Source organism: Octopus bimaculoides, chromosome 13 (assembly GCF_046866305.1).
Source record: "Octopus bimaculoides isolate indiv1 chromosome 13, ASM4686630v1, whole genome shotgun sequence".
Taxonomy (NCBI): domain Eukaryota; kingdom Metazoa; phylum Mollusca; class Cephalopoda; order Octopoda; family Octopodidae; genus Octopus; species Octopus bimaculoides.
The window spans coordinates 10,452,393-10,479,247 of NC_142940.1; the positions used below are offsets into that span (position 1 = coordinate 10,452,393).

Below are 26,855 nucleotides of genomic sequence, written 5' to 3' on the forward strand. Positions count from 1 at the left end.
CCAGCAGCATGAGTGCCTTTCATGTGTCACCAGCACTGGCTACAACTATGATTTGCACTTAGCTTGACATGTTTTCTCCTGTACATATTTCCATATATTATGGCATGTATTACATAACATAGTATGAGATATGGAATAAATGTTGTCTGCTTAGAGAAACAATTGTAATGTCAATTTGACTCCTCCTTTCCTCACTTAACCTTTTAGCATTTAAACCAACCACATCCAGCCAAAATATTCTACCTGTTTTAGGTTCAAACTGGCCAAATCTGGCCCCTCATACCTATCCTACAATGTCACTCTAAAAATAAACTACCACATCAAACCCTTGAAGCTACAAAGTGATTCATGCTTAATTCAAAACAATATGAATAAATAAGCATTGCATTTGACAAAATAATCTGAATGCTAAAGGGTTAAATCATTACTTTTATCATCCACTCTGCATAGCATATACTAAGCCTACTGGATCTTCCCTTGGAGTTGTGTGGTGCATCCATTTATATCAAGCAAAGTCTTGTGATCTTGAAATACTACACAAGCCAAAATCTGGCATGATGTGCTTATGAGATGATATCCAAGATTATAAGTATCTCCTCAACATGCATACATACATACATAGTGGATCATCCCATAAACAATGCGGTTTTTTTCAACTGCATGAACTAAAAGTCGGAAGGGGGATGGGATAAACTACCTGCATCAACTTGCTATAAAAGCAGGTAGTAATTTTACCTAGTTTTATTCTTAGTGCGAGTTTTGAAGAGTGCAATTCAATTTTAACAGTTATTTTTTCAAAGCTAATAATGGAGGTGACAAGCAAGAGGGATGCACCAAGCCCCAATGTCAGCTTTAGCATGGTTTTTACAGCTGAATGCCCTTCCTAACACCAACCACCCATCAGAGTGTACTAGGTGCATTTTTAGGGATACCAACACTAGTGAAATTACCAAGTACCCACAATGCAAGACTCCCTCAATGGAGTGGGGTATAGTATTGGGGGATAAGAAAAATGGAATTCCTATATGTGGGATTCAGTACTAACGACAGTCAGAAGCACCACCACCAACACCACTGTCATGCCCCTCTTAAACCCCTTAGCCCTGTACATTTCCCTTACCTTCAGCTTCTTCTCAATCCTGTCAACTTCCTCACCAAGCGTATCTATGATGCGCTCACCATGCATAAGCAGGAAATTTTCTGCATCGTCGGTTTTTTTCAAATTTTGCATTTCCTGAAAAAACAAGTGAAAGAAAATAATTTTTAATAGGCTTTAATTACAATTAACAACTTTCGGGAAAGAAATTAATCAGCAAATTCTTTATACATAGGTGCAGGAGTGGCCGTATGGTAAGTAGCTTGCTTACCAACCACATGGTTCCGGGTTCAGTTCCACTGCATGGCACATTGGGCAAGTGTCTTCTACTATAGCCTCGGGCCGACCAAAGCCTTGTGAGTGGATTTGGTAGATGGAAAACTGAAAGAAGCCTATTGTATGTGTGTGTGTGTGTGTGTGTGTGTGTGTGTGTGTGTTTGTCATGTTTGTGTTTGCCCCCAGTCACTGCTTGACAACTGGTGTTGTTTTATTTATGTCCCTATAACTTAGCAGTTTGGCAAAAGAAGCTGATAGAATAAGTACCAGGCTTAAAAAGAAAAAGTAACTGGGGGCAATTTGTTTGACTAAACACTTTAAGGCAGTGCCCCAGCATGGCCACCACAGCCTAATGATAGAGAGAAGTAAAAGATAAAAGATGCTAGGCATGGAGTGAAGAGACCAGCCTGTCTCTCTCTTGACCACTAGGCCCACCACTACCACCACTACACAACCTAAGCCAACACTACTACCAGGCTAACCCCTTCTTACTACCACTTTAACCACCACCACATCGCCAACTACTACCACTACCTCCAACATCACCTCATTGAAACCACTACTACCACCACTACGAAAACAAACCCTTACACTCACAACCACCACCACACCACCACCATAGCTGCTACCACACCAGCACCACCCCAACTGCTATTGCTATTACCACTACCACCACCGGTACAACAAACCAACCAACCAATACGCTATTATCACGACCACCCTCACTGCTACTATCAACACCAGCACCACTATCACTACCGCCCTAACCACCCCCAACTACAACCAAAGCCACCAAGCGTAAAAACAATGAGAAAAAAGAAAAAAGGACAAAAAGTTATTTTCAGTGAGCAATGGAGTACATTGTTCTGGCTCTGTGAGTCACTGCATCGGTGAAATATTTTTTTCGATTAATAAATAATGTATGGTATGTAATATGAAATAACCTGCTTGCATATAATGGACTTTAAATTATCTAACATCACTAGCACCACCACTGCTGCTGCTACTACTAATAATAATATTACTACCATTAACACTACCCCCACCATCTACTGCTACTACCATCACCCTCAGTCTATTGCTACCACCACCACCACCACCATTGTCTATTGCTGCCACCACCACCATCACTATCTATTACTACCACCACCACCACCATCTACTGCTGCTACCACCACCACCACCACCACCACCACCATTGTCTATTGCTATTACCACTACCATCACCGGCTACTGCTACCACCACCACCACCACCATTGTCTACTGCTACCACCACCACCACCATTGTCTATTGCTGCTACCACCACCACCACAGCCGCCACCATCACCATTGTCTATTGCTGCCACCACCACCACCATCACTATCTATTACTACCACCACCACCACCACCATCACTATCTATTACTACCACCACCACCACCACCATCGTCTACTACTGCTACCACCACCACCACCACCATTGTCTATTGCTGCTACCACTACCACACCACCACCACCACCACCACCGCCATCATTGTCTGTTGCTGCCGCTACCAACAACAATGCCACCACCACTATTACTAATATCTGTTTGAACTTTGGCACAAGGCCAGCAATTTCAGGGAGTGGGGTAAGTCGACTGCATCAAGCCCAGAGTGCAGCTGGTATTTATGCCACTAAGCATTTTGCTTGGCAACGATTCTGCCGCTAATTATCTTGCACTTTGAAGTATCTAACATCACCACCACCACCCAACATCACCATCACCACCCAACACCACCACCATCACCACCCATCACAACCACCACCGCTACCTAATCCCAACACCACTACCATCCAACACCATCACTGCCATCACCAACACCACCACCATCACCACTATCGCTACCACTACCACCCAACACCATCACCATCACCACTATCGCTACCACTACCACCCAACACCATCACCAACACCACCACCATCACCACTATCGCTACCACTACCACCCAACACCACCACCACCACTACTTAACACCACCACCACCACTACCACCCAACACCACTACTATCACCACAATCACCACCACCCAACACTACCACCACACTATCATCACCACTACCATCACTACCACCACCCAACACCATTACCACCACCACTACTGTCACCACTACTACCCAACACCATCACTACCACCACCCAACACCACCACCACCACTACCACCCAACACCACCACCACCACTACTTAACACCACCACCACCACTACCACCCAACACCACTACTATCACCACAATCACCACCACCCAACACTACCACCACACTATCATCACCACTACCATCACTACCACCACCCAACACCATTACCACCACCACTACTGTCACCACTACTACCCAACACCATCACTACCACCACCCAACACCACCACCACCACCACTACCACCCAACCCCACCACTGCCTGCTGCTATTACATCATCACCGTTTCATTCAGGTTACGAATGGAAATGTTGAAAACAAAACAAAAAAAAAGAACCTTTGACCTCACAAAATACCAAATATTATTCAGATCTGCAAAGCAGCAGCAAAGCTGGCAGAATCGGTAGAGCACCTGGCAGAATCGGTAGAGCACCTGGCAGAATCGGTAGAGCACCTGGCAGAATCGGTAGAGCACCTGGCAGAATCGGTAGAGCACCTGGCAAAGTGCTTAGCTGCATTTCGTCCATCTTCACATTCTGAGTTCAAATACGATCAAAGTTGATTTTGCCTTTCATCTTTTTTTCGGAAGGTGGGGGAGGGGATCAATGTAATTGACTTACCCTGCTACCCCTAAAACTGCAGGCCTTGTGCAAAAATCTGAAACCAATATTATTCAGATTTGTACAGAAGACAAAGAGGGAACCAGTTAAGTTCAGTAAGGTAATACAGTTTCATATTTAAGAGATGAGGTATTATGTACATTATTTACATTTGACAGATATTTGTCCTCATCTTGTTTGTTGTTATGCCCATGGGCATATGGCGTAGTGGTTAAGAGTGCGGGCTACTAACCCCAAGATTCCAAGTTTGATTCCAGGCAGTGACCTGAATGATAATAATAATAATGATAACACCAAAAAATACCTTAGAAATGAAAACCCAGGTTCCTGGCCGTTGCCAGTACCGCCTGACTGGCCTTCGTGCCGATGGCATGTAAAAGCACCCACTACACTCTCTGAGTGGTTGGCGTTAGGAAGGGCATCCAGCTGTAGAAACTCTGCCAAATCAGATTGGAGCCTGGTGTAGCCATCTGGTTTTCACCAGTCCTCAGTCAAATCGTCCAACCCATGCTAGCATGGAAAGCAGACATTAAACGACAATGATGATGATGATGATGAAATTTCCCCAAGACACCTGATGAAGGCTGGAGGGTATATCAGCCGAAACGTTGTGTTAACAACAAACAAGATGAGGACAAATATCCATTGAATGTAAATAATGTTCAGTAAGGTAACACTGTACAGTATATATAGAGAGAGAGAATAGCTGAGTACTGTAATATATTGTATCAAAGGGAGACCATCAAGATGTGAGTATGATAATACTATAAAGGGTATGAGAAGTTTTGGCCTGGTCGTTTTTAATGCCCCTCATTTTGCTTTGCCTTTCATCCTTTCGGGGTCGATAAATAAAGTACCAGTTATGCACTGGGGTTGATGTAATCGACTTAACCCCTCTGTCTGTCCTTGTTTGTCCCCTCTATGTTTAGCCCCTTGTGGGCAATAAAGAAATAAGAAGCCCGTCGTATATATATATATACATGTATGTATGTGTCCCACCATCACTGGTTGACAACTGGTATTGGTGTGTTTCTGTCCCTGTGACTTAGCAGTTCGGCAAAAGTATCAATAGAATAAGTAACAGGAATTTAAAAAAAAAAAAGTACTGAGGCTGATTCATTTGACTAAAATTCTTGAAGGCAGTGTCCCAGCATGGCCCCAGCATGGCCCCAGTCTAATAACTGAAACAAGTAAAAGATTTAAAAACAGAAATTACATTTATTTCTCTCTTCGCTCCATCTTTTTACAAACACACACAACAACATAATTAACAAAAATCAATTAAAATTATTACTCACAGTCAGCAAATTTTCTAAATCAACTTTCAAAAGGTAAGCACGCGTGATCTCCATACCATCAAAGTCCACCTCGGCTTTAAATCGAACTTCTCCACCTATTTCTGTAGCTTTCACGTCATGTAAAGATCTAAACGAATAAATCAATTTTTCTTTTTAAATAACGATATGCGATGTTGTCTTTTGGTAGGGTCGTTTTTTTTCTTCTCCCAATAAGAAACACATGCACTATATTTGTGTTATTTACTGGAAAAATGACCCTACCAAGATAAGATTTTACGTGAAGAATCTTGTAAAACACATACTAAAATGAAAGACTTTATTTCAAGAAATTTGGGTCATGATTTGGTCGTTGCTATTACTGCGTATTGCGTGTGTGCGTGAGTGTTATAGCTCATGTGTGTATGTGTTATGGCCTCTGTGTGTGTTTGTGTATATGTGTGCAAGTGTTATGGCCTGTGTGTATGTGCATGGCGTGTGTCTGTGTATGTGTTATGGTTTGTGATGGTGGTGGTGGTGGTGATGACTTATGGCAATGATGATGATGATGATAACAACAGTAAAACTAACAATAATACTGTTAACTGCACTAATGACTTTGCTAATGGCAACAGAAATAGTTGCTCCTGCCAACCTCCACCAGGAAGTTAAAAATGTAACCCATTGCTACCACAAGCATAAGGCCGAAGCACAGCTTATCAACAAGGTCTCGGTCACTTGTCATTGCCTCTGTGAGGCCCAACATTCGAAGACCATGCTCCCAGCAGCGGCCACAATTACAATTTCACAGGTACCATTTACACGACACTGACAATGGCCACGACTACGGTTACGCTTGGCTGGATGAGTCCTTCTCAAGCACAGCATATTGCCACGGTCTCGGTCACTTGTCACTGACAAAACAGACAAAATTGCCAAAATAACTCTCACCTTATCATTCGATCATTCTCCAATTCTTGACTAATGAGTAATTTTTTGTCCAGTGGAATTGACCTGCAAAAGCCAAAATTTAATACACAACAGTTAAAGACGACAAAATAAGGGCAATTCTGTATTTGTTTTTCTTTGAACAAGATTTGGCACTAATCAAACAGAAAGAGCAGAACTAATGAAACCTCGTTGATACCAACTTTCCTAAGACTACTGCTGGTTCTGTCACAAACTTCTTGTTTTTAAATTATCTAAATTAAAACCTTCTGCAAAATTTCGCATTAATTTTGGTTCCAGAAACTGGATTATTAACACTGTTCTATATTCAAGAGATGAGGAATTATGTTCATTATTTACATTATGTAAATAATGTAAATAATGTAAACATAGGCGCAGGAGTGGCTGTGTGGTAAGTAGCTTGATTACCAACAACTTGGTTCAAGGTTCAGTCCCCACTGCTTGGCACCCTGGGCAAGTGTCTTCTACTATAGCCTCGGGCTGACCAAAGCCTTGTGAGTGGATTTGGTAGACGGAAACTGAAAAGAAGCCCGTCATATATATATATATATATATGTATATGTTTGTCCCCCAACATCGCTTGACAACCGATGTTGGTGTGTTTACGTCCCCATCACTTAGCGGTTTGACAAGAGAGACCGATAGAATAAGTACTAGGCTTACAAAGAATAAGTCCTGGGATCGATTTGCTCGACCAAAGGCGGCGCTCCAGCATGGCCGCAGTCAAATGACTGAAACAAATAAAAGAATAAAAAAAAAAGAATGGATTATTAATATTTTATCTTTCACTAATTTCAGTCATTTGACCAAGGCCATGTTGAAGCACCAAATTCCCTCTCAAGGATTTGATTCGCCCAAGGCTATAGTAGAAGATATTTGCCCTAGGTGCCACACAGTGAGTTTGAACCTAGAAACCACACAACCGGGAAGCAAGCTTTTTCAACCACACAGACATGCCCACACTTCACAGCCATGAAGAATGGTGGAATGACAGAATGAAAGAACGGAAGAACAACAGAATCTTACTTTCCCACTAAAACCTCTATATTGCTGTAAATAATGAAACTGGCGACACTTCCTAAGATGCCACCCACCAAGAGTGAACCAATGGCGTCTGCAAAAGGGCTTCCAGTGACCTGAGATATTGTCAGACAAGTGGCTGCAATGCCTACTCCGAGTACGGCTGCTAAGTCTTCCAGCAAAACAACATTGACGTTAGGATCATTACCCCGGGTGACTGGAAAAAAGGAAAAGAAAAAAATAATTTTCTGTTAGTAAAATTCCAATAAACAAACAATTCTTCTTGTCACACATCATCATTCATCATCATCATCGTCGTATATGTGTGTGTGTTATTTCTTTATTGCCCACAAGGGGTTACACAGAGAGGGGACAAACAAGGACAGACAAACGGATTAAGTTGATTATATCGACCCCAGTGCGTAACTGGTACTTATTTAATCGACCCCGAAAGGATGAAAGGTAAAGTCGACCTCAGCGGAATTTCAACTCAGAACGTAGCGGCAGACGAAATACCGCTAAGCATTTCGCCCGGTGTGCTAACGTTTCTGCCAGCTCACCGCCTTATTATATGTGTGTGTGTGTGTGTGTGTCCTTGTGTCTGTGTTTGTCCCCCACATCACCACTTGACAACCGGTGTTGGTGTGTTTGTGTCCCCGTAAACTTAGTGCTTTGCAAAAAGATACCAACAGAATAAGTGTCACTCTTTGAAAAAAAAAAAAAAAAAAAGAATTATTGGGAGTCAATTCATTCAACTAAAAACTCAAGGTGGTGCCCCAGCATGGCCACAGTCTAGTGACTGGAACAAATAAGCAATAAAAAATAAAAGAAAATCATGCAGAGTCTGCTTTCCATGCTGGTATGGGTAGATGGTTTGACTGGAACTGGTAAACCAGAGAGCTGTACTAGGTTCCAGTCTGGTTTTGGCTTGGTTTCTACGACTGAACTCAAAACCATGTGGCTGGGAAGCAAACTTTTTAACCACACAACCCTAATATAATATACTTTCTTTCCACTATATACATTACACCATGTTCATCTTTCATTAAAAGTACATTGCTGAATAATTCATCTCCACTTATATATATCAATACATATGTATACATACATATATATACATATATATATATATATATATATATATATACATATATATATATATACATATATATATATATATACATATATATATATATACATATATATATATATATACATACACATATATATATACATATGTATACATACACATATATATATATACATATGTATGCATATATATATATAAATATACATATGTATACATATATATATAAATATATATGTATACAAATATATGTACATATGCATACATATATATATAAATATATATGTATACATATATATATGTATGTATGTATATTATTGTTCATATATGTGCATATATCAATGGTCATAAATTTTATATATATATATATATATATATATATATATATATATATATTTACACACACACACACATACATACATACATACATATAACCATAAATTAAATTAAAAATATCAATAATGGATGGATAATTACTGATAATTATTCAGAACAGACAAAAAGTAAAGGGGGACAGAAACAATGAGAGGAAAGATGAAATTTTTATCTATCTGGTTGGCGCCAACAAGTCTATTTCTCACAATATTATCGCATCAGGCAATTTCCAAATTCATTAGATAAATAATTATGTATATCCTTATCAAACTAGTAATCAATCACTCAAGCAATAAACTGAGTGAAAGAAGAAGTAAATTAAAAAAATCTATAACCTCTCTCCTCTCAGTGGCCTCCATTAAGATCAGATCCAGGGAAGGAGCCCTTACGGGGGTTGTTCAACCTGCTAGAAATAGCACCTAAAACCTACTCAGATCACATACATCACCATTAGGGGAAAGTGAACATTGGATAGCAGGGGGAATGATGGTTCAAGTCCAACCTAGGCTTAGATGATAACAATAACAGAAGACCAGTTAAGTAGAAGGTGAGGCAATCATTATAACTTTTATTCTTTACTTGTTTCTGTCATTAGATTGCGGCCATGCTGGGGCATCATCTCGAAGAATTTGTAATTGAATGAATCGACTCTAGTACTTTGTTTTATTTTTTTTTAAGCCAGGTACTTATTTTATTTGTCCCTTTTGCTGAACTGCTAAGTTACGGGGACATGAACACACCAGTGTGTGGCGGGGGACACAAACACATACTCATATGTATATGCATGACAAGCTTCTTTTAGTTTCCATCTACAGGATCCTCTCACAAGGCTTCAAATGAAGACTATAGTAGAAGTGCCACCAGTACGAGAGCCAGTCAGGGGACACTGGCATCAACCACGTTCAAATGGTGCTCTTTACGTGGTGCTAAAAAGCACCATTCAAACATGGCTGATGCCAATGCCCCCAGACTGGCTCCCGTGCCGGTGGCATGTAAAAAGTACCAAAACATAAAACCCAAGGTCATCACTTGCAAATAACGATGACTTTGTAATGAGTCTAGGACATCTACCTCCCATGGACAAAAACCCCACCAAGGACAATTACCCCTGGGGACAACAACTCCCTAGGATAATTACCCCTAAACAGTTAACCCCTGATGTGTACCGTTTTTTTCTGGTGTATAAGCCACTATTTTTTACCTGGGAAATTTAGTGTGCAGCTTAGAGAAAGGTGAACTTAATGTATGTATTTTTTATCAGTTTCAGGAGGAAAATGATTTGTGTATGGAAATCGAATGATTCCACCGATCTTTTCACTGACAGATGACATGCTGTTGAGTATGTTGCATGAGTGGATGGGAAAGTGAAGGGATTTTTAAGGGGGCCCGATATAGTCACAAGCAGACATGGACACTCTCTCACGACCTTTCCACACTTCATCTAATCCACTAAAGTATCCAAGATGCGAGAGCTGAACGGAGAGAGAGAGAGTTGTACCAGTAATAACCTGGTGCTCGTTTTTCAGCTGACTGGAATGGAACAACATGAAATGAAGTGTCTTATTCAATGTGCTGCCCAGTCCAGGAAATGAACCTGCAAACTTGTGATTGTGAGTCCAACACCTTCAGAATCTTAAAAATAGTACCATAAATGACAGTATTTTATTCAAGCAGTGTATCTTCTTAACTCCCAAATCTAACAGATACAGTTCAGCAGGTAATTAATCCTTTGCCAAACCATAATCTAAGCTTATACTCAACAAAGTTAGTTCGCACTATAATTCACACACACACACACAAACACACAAATACAAACACACACGCATGTACCAATTAGCAAATGTAGTTGTCTCCCTTGCAGATCAGTCAGAATGTCTCTCTCTCTCTCTCACTCTCATAAGCTGTTTTACTCAACTGGTTTGTCATAACGAAATTCACTTACCATATTCCCAGAATTTCATGTTCTTTGCCTTTGAACTCTTTCTCACTTCAGCAATGGCAACAATAAGAGTGGCTGTTGAGAAAATGAGAAAATTATTTTCGAATTTAAAACAAAAAAAATTAAGTAGGGGAGACATCACAATCTTAATCTCCCTAAATTGACCCTTTTGATGCCACTCAAGACAGCCCATGGTTCCATAATAAAAATTTTCTGCATTAAAGCAATCTAAATTAAACCTTCCATGAAATCCAGGTTTTAAATCCCAGCTTAATAATCCTTTCTACTAAAGGGCACAAGGCCCGGATTTTCTGGGGAGGGAGAAAGTCGTTCACATAGACTCAACTGGTACTTAATTTATCAACCCTGAAAGGATGAAAGACAAAGACGACCTCGGTGGGCTGGACGGTTTGACAGGAGCTGGCCAAGTAGAAGTCTACAACAGGCTACTGTGTCTGTTTTGGCAGGGTTTTTACGGTTGGATGCCCTTCCTAACGCCAACTGACCAGCAGAGTGAGCCGAGTGTTTTTTACATGGCACTAGCACAGGCGAGGTCAGTTTTAGCAGTTTTTACAGCTGGTTGCCTTTCCAAATGCCAACCACTTTACAGTGGTGCGTTTTAAGTGGCACCAACACTGGCCGGGTCACCAAGTAACTTGCTAGGGAAAGAATCTTTGAAAAGAGGGGGTATTGGAGGAGATGAAATTTATTGTATTACTAGCAGACATACTCAGGATTTAAATGGCATAGTTTGTATAGATAGTACAGTTAAGATGAAACGTGATACAAAGAAGTACAGCATTGACAGCAAAACATTTGTGGCGTAAATGAAGGGCTAATTCGACTATGTGACATGTTATGCGTCTGTTTGGAAGATTCCAGGCTCTAAACCTTGTCATGAAAAAGAGGGCGGAGTGGGTTTGTGATTCTTCGGAGATGCTATGTCAAGAAATATGATGTAATAAACTAAGATGACAATTGTACGTTAATAATGAAATGTCAATGAAAAAAGGTAAATAGTCTCAATACCTTAGCAAATTTTAACAAAAGTTACTTCGCAAAGAGTTACCTTCCTTTTCCACAGTGGTTGTACTTACCCCAGGAAAAGAGAGTTTTCTGGCCCCAGAGGCCCCATTACTCTTTATGTGAAAAATTTTAGGAGTCTAAAACCATCTCTGGAACATAAGTAATGTATGTTCCCAGTTTGAAGAAAATCAAACGTGAACCTCAGAAGTTATGAGGGCTTACACACACACACACACACACACATACTGAGTTTTATATATATATATATATATATATATATATATATATAGCATTATGCCATTGTATGATGTAATTACATTAATTTAGTACACAAAAGTCTACGAAAATCTCAATACCCCTTTCAAAGTATGGCATTTTACAAATGCCTCTCCACGTGTTTTTTGTTCTTTTTTTGTGAGGAAAAAAGATTCTTTTAATCAAACTAGAGCTGATTTTGCACAGTGATATATTATTCATGTTTTCTTATCCCACCCAGCATGTGTCTTTTTTTAGTTATTTCTATGAACTAGAAACCATCTATATTAGATTTCTTCATGAAAATTACTAAAGAAAGCAAGGACTTATAATAACAAAATTACACTGGGTCGTGCTACAACATCAGTCATGTTTTTTGTTCACTGATAACCTAACACAATATTCTATTCATATTTTAATCCTAACAAAGATTTTTTTTGTCAGGATTAATAAATGAATAGGATATTCATATAGTGTAGGAGTTCTCAACCATCTTTTATTCATGGACCCCTCTGATTATTATTCTGTTCTAGTGGTCTCCCATAACCATTCAATGATTATAAACTAGTTTTATAGAAACTTCTTTCAAAATTCCTATTTTGTTTTTCACACATTAACTTGTGTAGGTTGATTTATGCTATGAGGGTTTATATGGCATGCCTAAAGCAGAATTCCATCAAGCCATCTTTCTAAATAGCAGGAATTGTAACAAACAAAGGAGAAGGCCCTTTATGTGAATCTTTGATTTACAGAAAATAGCAGCCAAATTACCTCTAACTCACACACTAACCATTTGTTCATTCATTTGTTTGTTCAACAATTTCTTTTATTTTTCCATGCAAGTTAGGCTTAGATGGGAATTGATTTTCAGGGAAGATTTTAAATTTTACAATCAAATGTTCTTCTTGTCACCAACCTTCACCTGTTCTGCAGGTAAGGGATTTTTATATTCAACACACCTTTCAAAGCGCACAGCAACCAGTCATGATGTCAACACAGAATGTAAATATAATTATGGTTTCTCTTCAAAGGTGACAAATAAAACATAAAAAAGTATGCACATACACACACATGCACAACATATATATATATATATATATATATATATATATATATATATATATATATATATATATATACATATATATACATACGTGCATATGTGTGTGTGTATGTATGTATATATATATATATATATACATACATACATACACATATATATACATATATATATACACATATATACAGACATATATATACACATATATACATAAACACACACACACACACATATATATATATATATATATATATATATATATATACACACCCACACATATATACACACACACATTTGCTCACACATATATACACACACACAAATATATGCACATGGTCACACACAAGCTTACTAAAAATTCCACTCACAAGACATTGCTCAGATGGAGGTCAGAGCAGAAGACACTTTCCCAAGGTGCCCCACAGTAGAACTGAACCTGAAGCCATGTGGTTATGAAGCAAACTTTTTACCTACTCTGCCATACCTGTGCCTAACAACACTTAAGGAAAATGGACAGATTAGGTGATATTATCTTAGATACAGTTTAGTTTAACTCTAAAAGAAAAAAAAAAGTGTGGCAGAGATGGGCTGATCACAGCTAGAACACATCTGATGACTTTAAACATGGGGCTGCTCATTCCAGTCTGACCAAGAGCTAAACAACTTATACACCAATAAGATGAACCAGTTGACATTTAGACATTACAACAGCTAATATAGGAACACTACTGAAGGTGGAAAGCTAGCAGAGTCATTAGCACGCCAGGCAAAATGGTTAGCAGCATTTCAGCTGTCTTTACATTCCGAGTTCAAATTCCACCAATTCTTCCTTTCAAGATCGATAAAATAAATACCAGCTGAGCACTGGGGATGATGTAATCAACTTACCCTCTCCTGCTGGAGCCTCGTGGAGCTTTAGGTGTTTTCGCTCAATAAACACTCACAACATCCGGTCTGGGAATTGAAACCGCGAGTCCGCTGCCCTAACCACTGGGCCATTGCGCCTCCATAGGGGAGGTAGGTTGATGTAATTAACTTACCCCACTCTCTCAAAATTGCTGGCTTTATGCCAAAATGTTGAATCAAGTATAAGACCAGTGCTTAAGAACACTAGAGTTTGTAGTGTATTTCTAGAGAGATAACAATAATTCATTTATTAGAAATAATTCAGTTCACATGTTTTACTGTATTGGTTTGTTGAGTGCGTCCACAGGATTAATTTATCACACAGATGTAGAGATAAGATGCTAAATATAGTGAAATCATTTTGGCCTTGTTTGTTCGGTTCTATGAAAGCAATGCAGAAACAGAAACTGTAGTGTGTTGGAATAACACACTGCCTTGCAGTATTTAGTTTTTGCTCCCTCTCTATCCTAAGTTCAAACCTCATCAAACTGGACTTGCATTCTCTTTTGTTCTTCCATGGGGGCCGAAACAAAGTTAAGTTGCAGTCACATACTGCAAACAAGGTAAACACACCTATGCTCCCTGTCTATGAATAAATAGCCTTGTACCATCACTGCCCTTCCATAGACGCAGTGTAAACTTCTACCTGCAAGAAATAGCAGCTAAATCTACTTCCATCATCATTTAACATCAGTTTTCCATGCTGGCATGGGTTGGACAGTTTGATAGGAGATGGCCAGCCTGAGAGCTGCCCACGATCCATGTCTATTTAGGTAGGGTTTCTTATTTCTTTATTGCCCACAAGGGGCTAAACAAGGACAGACAAACAGATTAAGTCGATTATAATGACCCCAGTGCATAACTGGTACTTATTTAATCAACCCCGAAAGGAGAAAAGGCTAAGTCGACCTCGGTGAAATTTGAACTCAGAACGTAGCGGCAGACGAAATACCGTTAAGTATTTCGCCCGGCATGCTAACGATTCTGCCAGCTCGCCGCCTTAGGTAGGGTTTCTATAACTGGATGCCCTTCCTAACGCCAACCACTTTACAGAGAGTCTGGATACTTATTGATCAGACCACGTACATATCATCATCATTTAATGTCTGCTTTCACGCTACAAAGGCCTTGGACAGTTTGATAGGATCTGATGAGCTACATGACTGCATCAAACTCCAGCGTCAGCTTTCACATAGTTTCTATGGCTGGACACCCTTACACACATAAACCACTTTACAGTGTGTGCTGGGTGTTTTTTATTTTGTTCATGCTACCAACACATGCAAGGTCACCAAGTAACTAGCGAGGCAGAAAAGAGAAAGAAGGTTTCTTTCCCTAATACTAACCATCTACCAAAACCACTCACAAGGCTTTGGGGTTAGCTCAAGAGGTATAGTGGAAGATACTTGCTCAATGTGCCAAAAAGATACCAAAAAATTTAATCGTAAAAGAGACTAAAAAATGTACACTTACCACCTTCAGACACCATAGTACCAAGCAGAGCAGCAATTGCCTGTAAATTAGATAATACAATAAAGAATAATTAAAACTCTTAAGTAGCTTTAATCTTTGTTTTGTTTTGTTTTTGTAATGTGTTAATCAAGAAGACAGTGCAAATGACCCTTTACAAGGACTCCAAGGCTAGTTGGCGGAGGGAGGTATCACCAAACTGAAAACATGGCCCAAATGCTTGTTACAGAGTGGAATCTGTTAAAGGCATCCATAGTATGGAAGGAGTAATAGGGAGTGAGTGGCAGATTAAGTTTACCACCCAAGGAGGGCCATGGCAGGATTTGAACCCAGAACACAAAGAGCTGGAACTAACACTACAAGACATCCATTGCAATGTTCTCACAAGTCCACCAATCTATAACCTGGATTGGTATTTTTTTCATCAACCCCCAACAAAAAGATAAAAGACAAAATTGACCTTGGTAATATTTGAACTCAGACTGTAAAAAACTGGAAGGACAAATAATGCAAGGCATCCAATCTGATGCTCTTACAATTCTACCAATCTACCAACTTGGATTGGTAAATTGTTTTATCAACCCTGAAAGGACAAAAGGCAAAGGTAACTTTGGTGGAATTTGAACTCAGAATGTAAAGAGTTATAGAAATATTTAACCCTTTAACATTACTTAGTCAAATGTAATGCTTTTTCATTCACATTGTTTTTAATTAATCATGAATTGTCTTATAGTCTTCAAATTTTAATGATGTGACAGTATATTTTTAGAATGCCATTGACGGATAGGTGTGATAAGCTGGATCTGGCTAGTTAGGACATAAAAACAAGTAGCATATTTGGGGGCTGGATATGGCCGGTTTAAATGCTAAAGGGCTAAAACAAGGTAAAATAAACCAAACTCACCCATCCAAGGTATTCCATTTCTTGTGGATGTAGTAACCCCTGAATTCCATGATATACAGATAAACCAGTGCCAAAACAAAAAATGCCAACACCACTGATGAGAGAGGATATATTTTTCAGATTGCGGTATCCATACCTAATTGAAAAAAGAAGAAGACAAAAGATTTTTAAAAATCGTTCATAACGTAGGGTCAGGTATGGGTGTATAGTAAAAGAGGTTACTTCCAAACCATGTGGTTTCAGGTTCAGTCCTACTATATGGCACATTGGGTGTCTTCTACTATAGTCTTGGGCTGACCAAGACCTTGTGAATAGATTGGGACATAGAAACTGAAAGAAGCTTATCACGTGTGTGTGTGTCCTTGTTTTCACATTGTGTGATAGTTGTAAAAAAAAGTCACCACCATACAAGCAGTGTCCTTCATTTCCAATCTTTTGTGAAAACACATCCAGCCAAGGCAAAATATTACCTTACTTGGAAACAGTTGAGGGTTAACAACAAGAATTGCATCCAGCCACAGAAAATCTGTCTCAACAACTTCCATCTGACCTGTGTTAGCTAATTTCTCAGCATTAGTATGTGAGTAAGAGGCTGTATAGTACGTTGGTGAATTTTTGCCGGTTGGCTAGGTTGTCTTCTTTTGGATGTGGTTCTAAGATATTTATGTGTGTAGCAGCAGCACCATCCAAAACACCAGGGCAGGATTTCATTGTAGGCCTTACATGAGCTTTTGTAAGGAATAAGCAATTCATGTCTCATTCAAAATCACACATCTTAGACACGAAGGCAGACAAAATACAGCTAAGCATTTCGCCCATGCCAGTTCATCCCCTTAATAATAATAATAATAATAATAATAATAATACTTACGGATGAACTGCATCAGGTTTTTTAATAGAGTGGTATAAGCCAATTCCTAATATTACCTGGGATAAGAAAAAATTTAGAAATAAAATAAAATCAAATACATATATATATATATATATATATATATATATATATTATATATGTGTGTGTGTATATATATATATATATATATATATATATATATATATATAGATCTACACTTCATAATTTTATCCTTAAAAGTATTAAAGGAGAAAAAAATGCTCAAATAGAATGAAAATATTAAACAAAAATTCAAAAATTCAAATCTACCTGGTTGACGGTGTCAGCGAGTGAGTGAATACATTCAGAAAACATACTATGGGAACCAGTGTACAGCCAAGTTATTAGCTTCACTAATGTATTTATTGCATTGCTGGAAAAGAAAATAGAATTTTTTTTATTAATATAAATTAATGGTTTAAAATTTCAACACAAGGCCAGCAATTTTAGGGAGTTGGTTTCATCAACCCCTGTATTTGACTAGTGCTTTTTTTTTTTATTTACCCCTGAGAGGATGAAAGATAAAAGCTACCTCAGAGAAATTTGAACTCAAAACAAAGAGAGCTGGAAGAAATGCTGTTAAGCGTTTTGTCAAATGTGCTAACAATTCTGCCAGCTCACTGCACCTCATGTAAAAAGCATCCAGTCCACACCGTGAAGTGACTGGAATTTAGAAGGGCATCTAGCTGTAAAAACCATGCCAAAATCGACCTCGCCTGTGATGGTGACACATAAAAAGCACTTGGTCCACTCTGTAGGGTGGTTGGTGTTAGGAAGGGCATCCAGCCGTAAAAACCATACAAAAACAGTCAGTCTTCTGTCTGGCCGGCTCCTGTCAAACCAACCAACCCATGACAGCATGGAAGGTAGATGTTAAACAACAATGATGATGAGGAGGAGGAGGATAACTGCATAAAGAAGTATCAATCTCTAACTGTGAATTTGAGCTTGAGATTATACTGGTTTGATGAACCTATGCTTCCACACTGGCTTGGCAGAGGGATGCAGTTTTTATACTCCAGAAATCTGGAGATATTGAGCAATAATGTTGTATCCTGTATTAAGTAAACAGACCCTGCTTTTGAAGCTGGTTAACTTCCATACTGTGTGTTAAAATAGTTTCATTCTTTACATTTTTAAGTGGATCGATAGAGATTAAACATACTCTACTCTAAAATTGTATAAATTTATAACTATCTTTTAAATATAATGATCTTTTTTTACTTCATTTTTGTATTTGGTTTGCACGATTCTTTATATGAATTCGTGTGTTGAAACAAATTTTGTATCTGGTTTATATTTTCTAGTGGTTTTGTTATATTGGTACAAGATGTGTCGAAGGCCCTTCTAGTTAAAGAAATTTTAGCCTCTGCCTCATTCTCCCTAAACACAATAAAAGATTTTTTTTTTTTTCATTTTTCTTCATTCAATTTGCCTCTATAAACATTGCACTGTGTACATAGTACAGCATGATATATATTTTTAAGAATTTTAAGTGGATAAATAAATCTCAAACAGAGCCTGCTTTAGAAGTGTATTAATTCAAATTTGTTAAAATACAATTTAACTCTCTATTTTTTTTATAGCTTACTTTATATTCTTGGGCAAGTGTCATCTACTATAGCCTCGGGCCGACCAAAGCCTTTGTGAGTGGATTTGGTAGACGGAAACTGAAAGAAGCCCGTCGTATATATGTATAAGTATATATGTGAGTTTATGTGTCTGTGTCTGTCCCACCAACATCGCTTGACAACCGATGCTGGTGTGTTTACGTCCCCGTAATCTAGCGGTTCGGCAAAAAAGACCGATAGAATAAGTACTAGGCTTACAAAGAATAAGTCCTGGGGTCGATTTGCTCGACTACAGGCGGTGCTCCAGCATGGCCGCAGTCAACTGACTGAAACAAGTAAAAGAGTAACCTGTACTTATGCTAAACAAAAGATATCCATTGCAAGGGAAGTAATCCTAAGAAAAAGAAAAAAAATTTTGCATCACAAGGGAGGTAATTATATTCAGTATTAAAGGAAATGGTCTTAAAGTCTATGACACTTTCTGAAAACTACACTCGATGTTGTTGTCATTATTATTATTATTATTATTCAGGTCACTACCTGGAATCAAACTCGGAATCTTGGGATTAGTAGTCCACGCTCTTAACCACTACACGATATGTAGTGGTTAATAATAATAACATCGAAAAATACCTTAGGAATGAGGACCCAGGTTCGAAATTTCCCCAAGACACCTGATGAAGGCTGGAAGGTATATCAGTCAAAACATTGTGTTAACAACAAACAAGATGAGGACAAATATCCATCAAATGTAAATAATGTAAATAATTCCTCATCTCTTAAATATAGAACTGTACCCTCATATATATATGAGTATATACACAATGGGCTTCATTCTGTTTCCATTTACCAAATCCACTCACAAGGCTTTGGTTGGCCCCAGACTATGGTCCAGGACTATGGCAGAAGGTGCATGCAGTGGAACTGAACTCAAGACCACATGGTAGGGAAGCAACGCTTGCACCTGTGTGCGTGTGTGTGTGTGCACACATGCACATGTGTATATTTGCATTCTTTTGTGTTGACATTGGTACACCAATTACAGACAATCTTCTATAAAAGTATGTCCATCCACTGAACTGTTAAAGCGTCAAAGAACAAAGGGAAATATTATCTTTCTTGGAAAACAGGTGAGCATTGGCAACAAGAGCATCCAATCTAAAAAACACAAGCTTCCATAGATTTCATCTGACCAATGCAAGCACAGAAAAGTGGACGTTAAAAAGATGATGATAATGTATTGTGTCACAACAGTTTCATATGTGATGACCAGTGGAATAAAGTACCCTAATTGAAAATAAACAAAGGTATTTAATCCAAGAATATAGCACCCAACCCATGTTAGCATGGATAAAAGCAAACACAGAAATGGTGGTGGTGGTGGTGCTGACAGCAGCAGTAGATCAAATTTAATACTTACATAAATATGGCTGACACAACAACTTTACCCGAACTAGACGACCAAAGCTTTTCTGGTTGTGGTCCTGGAGTCTACAAGAAATCAGTTGATAAACGAATACAAATATTATCAGTCTAAGAACTGAATGGTTGTGATGTCTACCTAATTCATTCCTATCAACTTCAATACACTTTTGTTACCAAGTTTCTGTTGAAATACACTGATTTGTTGCAATTAATTTTGAAAATCATGAAGATTTCAGTAAAATAATTTTCTTGTTATTAAGCTGGTGTTTAAATTTAAAACAGATTCAGATAAGAGTGTCATAGTTTTCTTGAAGCATTGTAGTACAGAAGAAGAAGAAACGAAAAGGGATGTGAGAAAAGCTTCTAACAATGTAGAGAGGAGAGTTGAAAAACCTTTATACAATTCAGGTGAAAAGCCCCATTTTCAGAAGGATAGAAGTAATATAGACAACTTTCATCATCATCATCGAAACAGGAAATTTGTATCATAGAATTAAGGCAAGCTTGAGTAGGTGGGTACCACAAGAGCTTTTCATATATATATATATATATATATATACATATAGGGGGGGCTCCAAAAGGGATATCAAGGAGTAGTGTCCTTGCCTTCCTGAGCTAGTTTCCCACCACATTTCTTAAAAATCACGGTAGAGGCCTTGGTCTCAGGACCACTCATGTCTAGAAACTGAGGTTGGGGGTAAGCAAGGGCATGCTCCCCTGTAGAAAATCCAGCTCTAAAAAAGCCTCATGATAGCAAAGGAGAATGGGAACCAGCCAGCCCAAAGGTTGGGGTGGGCTGCAACTGCCTACCTCAGTTGCTATGGCATTGAAGTAGATCCAGCCACCCCCATTAACGGGGACAAAACCTGGATTTAAAACACTGGACGATGATGATATATATACTCATACACACATACAAGATGGTGAAAAGTTTCTGGCATTGCCCTTCTCAATACCACGGATGTCCTTCCCAATGCCAAGGATGCCTTTCCTTAATGCCAAAAGAGTTAAACTTCACATTCCTTGGTCAGAATTCTTCCTTAAGTAAAGCAAGAAAAAAATACAATAAAAAATAAAGAAACAAAGACAATGATTACCTGTTGCTCTTCTTGCTCTTCAGAAAGTTCAAATTTTTTAGAATCACCTGTTTGCTTTTTATAATTTTCTATTGCTGCCTTCAGTTGGAACAAGTCCACTACAGAAAAAAAAAATTCAATAAATCCAATAAAAAATTTAAAAAATGAAATTACAAAAGTAACAAAATTAAATAAAATTCAATAATAAAGATTTACAAATGTATGTCTTGAAGTTATTTCTCACTTTAATTTATATTTAATTTATATTTGGGATTTAGGTAGAGTAAAACATCATGCCCAGTGCCTTACAGTCTGCATGAAAAAAATGTTCAATTACCTTTGTTACATAAAAATTACCCAAGATGTTGCAAATAGCATTCAAACGCAAAAGACAAAAACCACTTACAACGACCGAACCGTTCTCGTTCCATTTGAATAATTTTCTGTTTTTCTTTAGTAACATTTGACAAAGAACCCCACTTTTTGATTGCTCTGAAATATTTAAACAAAATTTTATTTAATTATTATCATTATTATTATTGGGTGAGAGAGCTGTGCATGCCATCAAAGTGACACTGGGGTACAAATATACGAAGCCCAACATACCCATCATGACTACCCATCTGATAAGGGTACACCAGGCACATGCATCACAACCATATGTGCACATATTATTATTATTATTATTATATGTACCAGCACAGACACACTACCTAAAGTATATACAAAAAGTGACAGGGTATCTTATATATGGTGATTTAGTGGATGGGTTAGGTAAGCAGTGTTACTTGCGGAAGATTTGACTGCTATTTTTAGCAGGTGTGTTTCTTCTCTGTAAGCTTCATTATGCCTTTTGTCATAATTTAGTCTAACTAAACAGTAATGGAGCAAACTTTAACCCCTTAGCATTCGGGTTATTCTGTCAAATGTAATGCATGTTTAGTCTTATTTTGAATTAACCATGCATAAGCTTTGTAGCTTCAAGATTTCAATGATGTAACTGTTTATTTTTAGAAATGACATTGTAAGCTAGATATGAAGAGCCAGATTTGGCCAGTTTGAACTTAAAGGCAGTGGCTCTCATGTCTTCTGATCTTAACTGATTGGAAGTGTTATCATGTACATATCTTGTCTTGGTATAAAAAGATGGGCTACAGCAAATATTCTGCTCAATACCACAGGATTTGGTTGGATATGGCCAGTTTAAATGCTTGTTATATATATATATATATATATATATATATATATATACATATATAAAACAAGCTACTTTCACTTTCCATCAACCAAATCCACTCACAAAGCTATGTTCGGCTTAGAGTTATAGCAGAAGACACTCACTCAAGGTGCCACACAGTGGGACAGAACTCAGAAACATGTGATTAAGAAGCAAACTTCTTAGCACACAGCCACACCTGAACTTATAATTAGACTTCTCAATTACTTTTCTTATTCCTATATTTTAATTGTGACTATTATTTTGTACTAACTGACCCTGTGCCATCAAAAATGACAGCTAATTGTAGTATATTATATATAAGGTGCAAAATAAGATACATAATGTGTGTATGTGTGTGTGTGTGCGTGCGTGCTTGCGTCCGTGTGTGTGTGTCTATGGAAGTCATCAGGCATGATTTCATGCAATTAATTTGCAGAATAAATTTATAAAACATTTTAGAAAACAAAAAAGAAACAGATAGCAAAAAAGGTAACTTACAGCTTCTCAATATCAGACCTTAGAAACATCAAAATCGGCATTTCTCTTCCATATGGACTTCTTCGAGTGTACTTTGGTAATTGTGTTAAGTCACTGAGACCAAAAAAAAAAAAATGTTTTTAAAGAAAATTCCAAACCAAAATCTGGTGCTTTTTACGTGCCACCGACACGGAAGCGAGACCGCTGCTCTGGCAGTGATATAAATAAGAACTTGAACAAGGAAAAAAAAAAAAAACCCAACTTACTTTGGTGATAGAAGAAACTCATTCATGGCTCTAACAGGTAAGATGAAAACATTCCCCACATAACTGTAATCAATGGATTTTTTCTTCTTTGCTGAGGTAACTGGAAAATAGAGAAATGTAATCTTTAGACAACAGACTAAAGTCTCTTTACTGCAAAAAACAAAGCAGTACCTAGAAAAGGATACAAATTGGTTACAGGAAGAGACCAGATAGGAAGAGAGGTAGGGAAGAAAAGAGATAGAGAGAAAGTGATGCAGGTAGAGAGAGAGAGTGAGGCAGATGAAGAAAGAGAGAGACAGACAGGAAATGAGACAAATAGACAGGAAATGAGACAAATAGAGAAAGTGAGACAGACAGAGAGAGAGAGAGAGACTAGACAAGGAGAGAGAGAGAGAGACTAGACAGGGAGAGAGAGAGAGACTAGACAGGGAGAGAGACTAGACAGGGAGAGAGAGAGAGACTAGACAGGGAGAGAGAGAGAGACTAGACAGGGAGAGAGAGAGAGACTAGACAGGGAGAGAGACTAGACAGGGAGAGAGAGAGAGACTAGACAGGGAGAGAGAGAGAGAGACTAGACAGGGAGAGAGAGAGACTAGACAGGGAGAGAGAGACTAGACAGGGAGAGAGAGAGAGACTAGACAGGGAGAGAGAGAGAGACTAGGCAGGGAGAGAGAGAGAGAGACTAGACAGGGAGAGAGAGAGACTAGACAGGGAGAGAGAGAGACTAGACAGGGAGAGAGAGAGACTAGACAGGGAGAGAGACTAGACAGAGAGAGAGAGAGAGACTAGACAGGGAGAGAGAGAGAGACTAGACAGGAAGAGAGAGAGAGAGAGAGACTAGACAGGAAGAGAGAGAGAGAGAGACTAGACAGGGAGAGAGAGAGAGAGAGACTAGACAGGGAGAGAGAGAGAGAGGAATACTATAAACATACAGTGAACAAGGTAGATGGAGTGAGAGTGTAAAAGAGAGACTCAGGGAGGGATAAATGAGGAGCAGACACAGACCTAACAAACATCAGCAATCGTCAAAAATCCAAGCACTTTGAACTTCATAAACTTGGAATTACCTTTCAAAAGTCTTGAAGGTTTGGCAGCTGGAGTTGCGGGAACAGATTCGGTTGCTTTCTTCTTGGGATCAGTAGGATTTTCGTTAGATACAGATGAGAGACATCGGTAAAGCATTAACTGTCTGCCAGCATTCACAAGGAAGTTAGATGGTAACTGGAATATCGTGTCATGTTTTCGACATTCTGGAGAAGAAAAGCAAATATCAGGAAAAATTCTGAACAATGCAAATGCATTACAAGAATGGTGTGTGTGTGTGTGTGTGTGTGTCTGTGTGTGTGTGTGTTATTGTGTCTGGGAGAATCATTCTCTTTTAGTGCCATATTTTTTAACACACTCACCGATTCAATTTCCAATCATTTATTTATCTTTTCTAAAAATTTTCGTTGCGTCTTGCAACCTTTTCAATAGTCGTTGATGAATGTGTGTGTGTGTGTGTGTGTGTGTGTGTGTTTATTGTTCCAATACAAGTCGGATCAACAAAAAAAAGTACTCCGTCCAGTGAGCAATATCGTTTAATATACACAGTATTTGAATGTGAGCTGCTAAGAATTTTACGGCATGGAAACACGATAATCTAGCAGATTTATATAACGTGCCTTGCGTTTCCAAGCAATCCTCCGGGCCCAGTGCCCATGGTAAGTCCTATTTGTTAAAACCAGAAATGCTGGTCTCTAAGAAAACACGAAAATATATAGAGAAAAGGCAAGAAAGCCAAGAGTTGCGTCCCCTTTGACCCTAGAAGCCATAATTAATCTCTTTGGAGAATTTTCTTCTGACGATTGTGCAATTGTCTCGCAGACTGGCTTTCTCCTCGTTGAATTATTCTACACTCGCGAGGCTAATTATGATATCTACGAACAAAGGTGACACAACTTTTGGTTTTCTTCCTTTTCTTTTCAATTTCATTCTCCCTTTGTTTTCTCATTCCACTTTTTTTTTTTACATTAACTTTCTTGTTTTTTTTTTATTTTCTCATATTTTATCCGGTCAAACTAAAGCGTTTGACCCGGTGACAAAAATTTCAAAGAATTAAGTCTAACAGGTGTAAAACAACTTGCTGGGAACGAATATGAAGAAAAAAATGCGCGCTCGCGAGCGGAAGGTGGGGAGAGGACTCGGAACATTCACATCGTCATACATCGTCAGTCCCTGGCCTCTAAACTATAATATGTTATATATTCTCTTTTTACTTTTACTTGTTTCAGTCATTTGACTGCGGCCATACTGGAGCAACGCCTTTAGTCGAGTAAATCGACCTCAGGACTTATTCTTTGTAAGCCTACTGCTTATTCTATTGGTCTCTTTTGCCCAACCGCTAAGTTACGGGGACGTAAACACACCAGCATCGGTTGTCAAGCGATGCTGGGGGGGACAAACACAGACACACAAACATATGCACACACATACATACATATATACACATATATACGACGGGCTTCTTTCAGTTTCCGTCTACCAAATCCACTCACAAGGCTTTGGTCGGCCCGAGGCAATAGTAGAAAACACTTGCCCAAGATGCCACGCAGTGGGACTGACTGAACCCGGAACCATGTGGTTGGTAAGCAAGCTACTTACCACACAGCCACTCCTGCGCCTATATATATATATATATATATATATATATATATATGTTATACATGTGTGTGTGTGTGTGTGTGTTCTTGATATTCTTTCAGAGCAAGTTGTTTTACATCTATTACACTATTTCTCTTTTGGTTATTGGCTCCGGTGAGGCGTCTCGGAACATTCACGACGTGAATGTTCTAAGTCCTCTCCACACCCCTCCCCACCCGTTCGCGAGCGCACGTTTTTTCTTCATATTCGTTCCCAGCAAGTTGTTTTACACCTATTAGATTTTTTTTTTTATTCTTGTCACCGGGTCAAACGCTTTAGTTTGACCTTTTCTCCAAGACCAGCATCCTGGTTTTAACAAATAGAACTTACCATATGCACTGAACCTCAATGATTGCTTGGAAGCACAAGGCATAATAAATAAATCTGCCGCATTTAGTAGCTCTTATTTAAATATTGCGTATATTAAATTATATATATATATATATACATTTGTCTTGATGTGTTGGCACTCCATCGCTTACGACGTCGGGGGTTCCAGTTGATCTGATCAACGGAACAGCCTGCTTGTGAAATTAACGTGCAAGTGGCTGAGCACTCCACAGACACGTGTACCCTTAACGTGACACAGTGTGACAAGGCTGACCCTTTGAATTACAGGCACAACAGAAACAGGAAGAAAGAGTGAGAGAAAGTTGTGGTGAAAGAGTACAGCAGGGCTCGCCACCATCCCCTGCCAGAGCCTCGTGGAGCTTTTAGGTGTTTTCGCTCAATAAACACTCACAACGCCCGGTTTGGGAATTGAAACCGCGATCCTATGACCGCGAGTCCACTGCCCTAACCACTGGGCCATTGC

General features: G+C 38.7%; 1 protein-coding gene across 2 annotated transcripts in view; it reads right to left on the minus strand.

Moving 5' to 3' along the window:
* Positions 1 to 26,855, minus strand: part of LOC106874550 (proton-coupled zinc antiporter SLC30A9, mitochondrial) — a 38,950-nt gene that overhangs the window by 1,145 nt on the left and 10,950 nt on the right. For both annotated transcript variants that reach the window (XM_089361476.1, XM_089361477.1), the window contains exons 3-17: positions 24,427 to 24,609; positions 23,360 to 23,459; positions 23,115 to 23,207; positions 21,804 to 21,889; positions 21,419 to 21,516; positions 20,317 to 20,387; positions 17,596 to 17,698; positions 17,308 to 17,363; positions 16,437 to 16,572; positions 15,536 to 15,575; positions 10,819 to 10,890; positions 7,421 to 7,631; positions 6,377 to 6,439; positions 5,450 to 5,576; positions 1,121 to 1,234 (exon numbers count right to left, since the gene is read on the minus strand). In XM_089361476.1, coding sequence (XP_089217602.1) covers positions 1,121 to 1,234; positions 5,450 to 5,576; positions 6,377 to 6,439; positions 7,421 to 7,631; positions 10,819 to 10,890; positions 15,536 to 15,575; positions 16,437 to 16,572; positions 17,308 to 17,363; positions 17,596 to 17,698; positions 20,317 to 20,387; positions 21,419 to 21,516; positions 21,804 to 21,889; positions 23,115 to 23,207; positions 23,360 to 23,459; positions 24,427 to 24,609 — 1,553 coding nt within the window. The remainder of the gene's footprint in view (positions 1 to 1,120; positions 1,235 to 5,449; positions 5,577 to 6,376; positions 6,440 to 7,420; positions 7,632 to 10,818; positions 10,891 to 15,535; positions 15,576 to 16,436; positions 16,573 to 17,307; positions 17,364 to 17,595; positions 17,699 to 20,316; positions 20,388 to 21,418; positions 21,517 to 21,803; positions 21,890 to 23,114; positions 23,208 to 23,359; positions 23,460 to 24,426; positions 24,610 to 26,855) is intronic.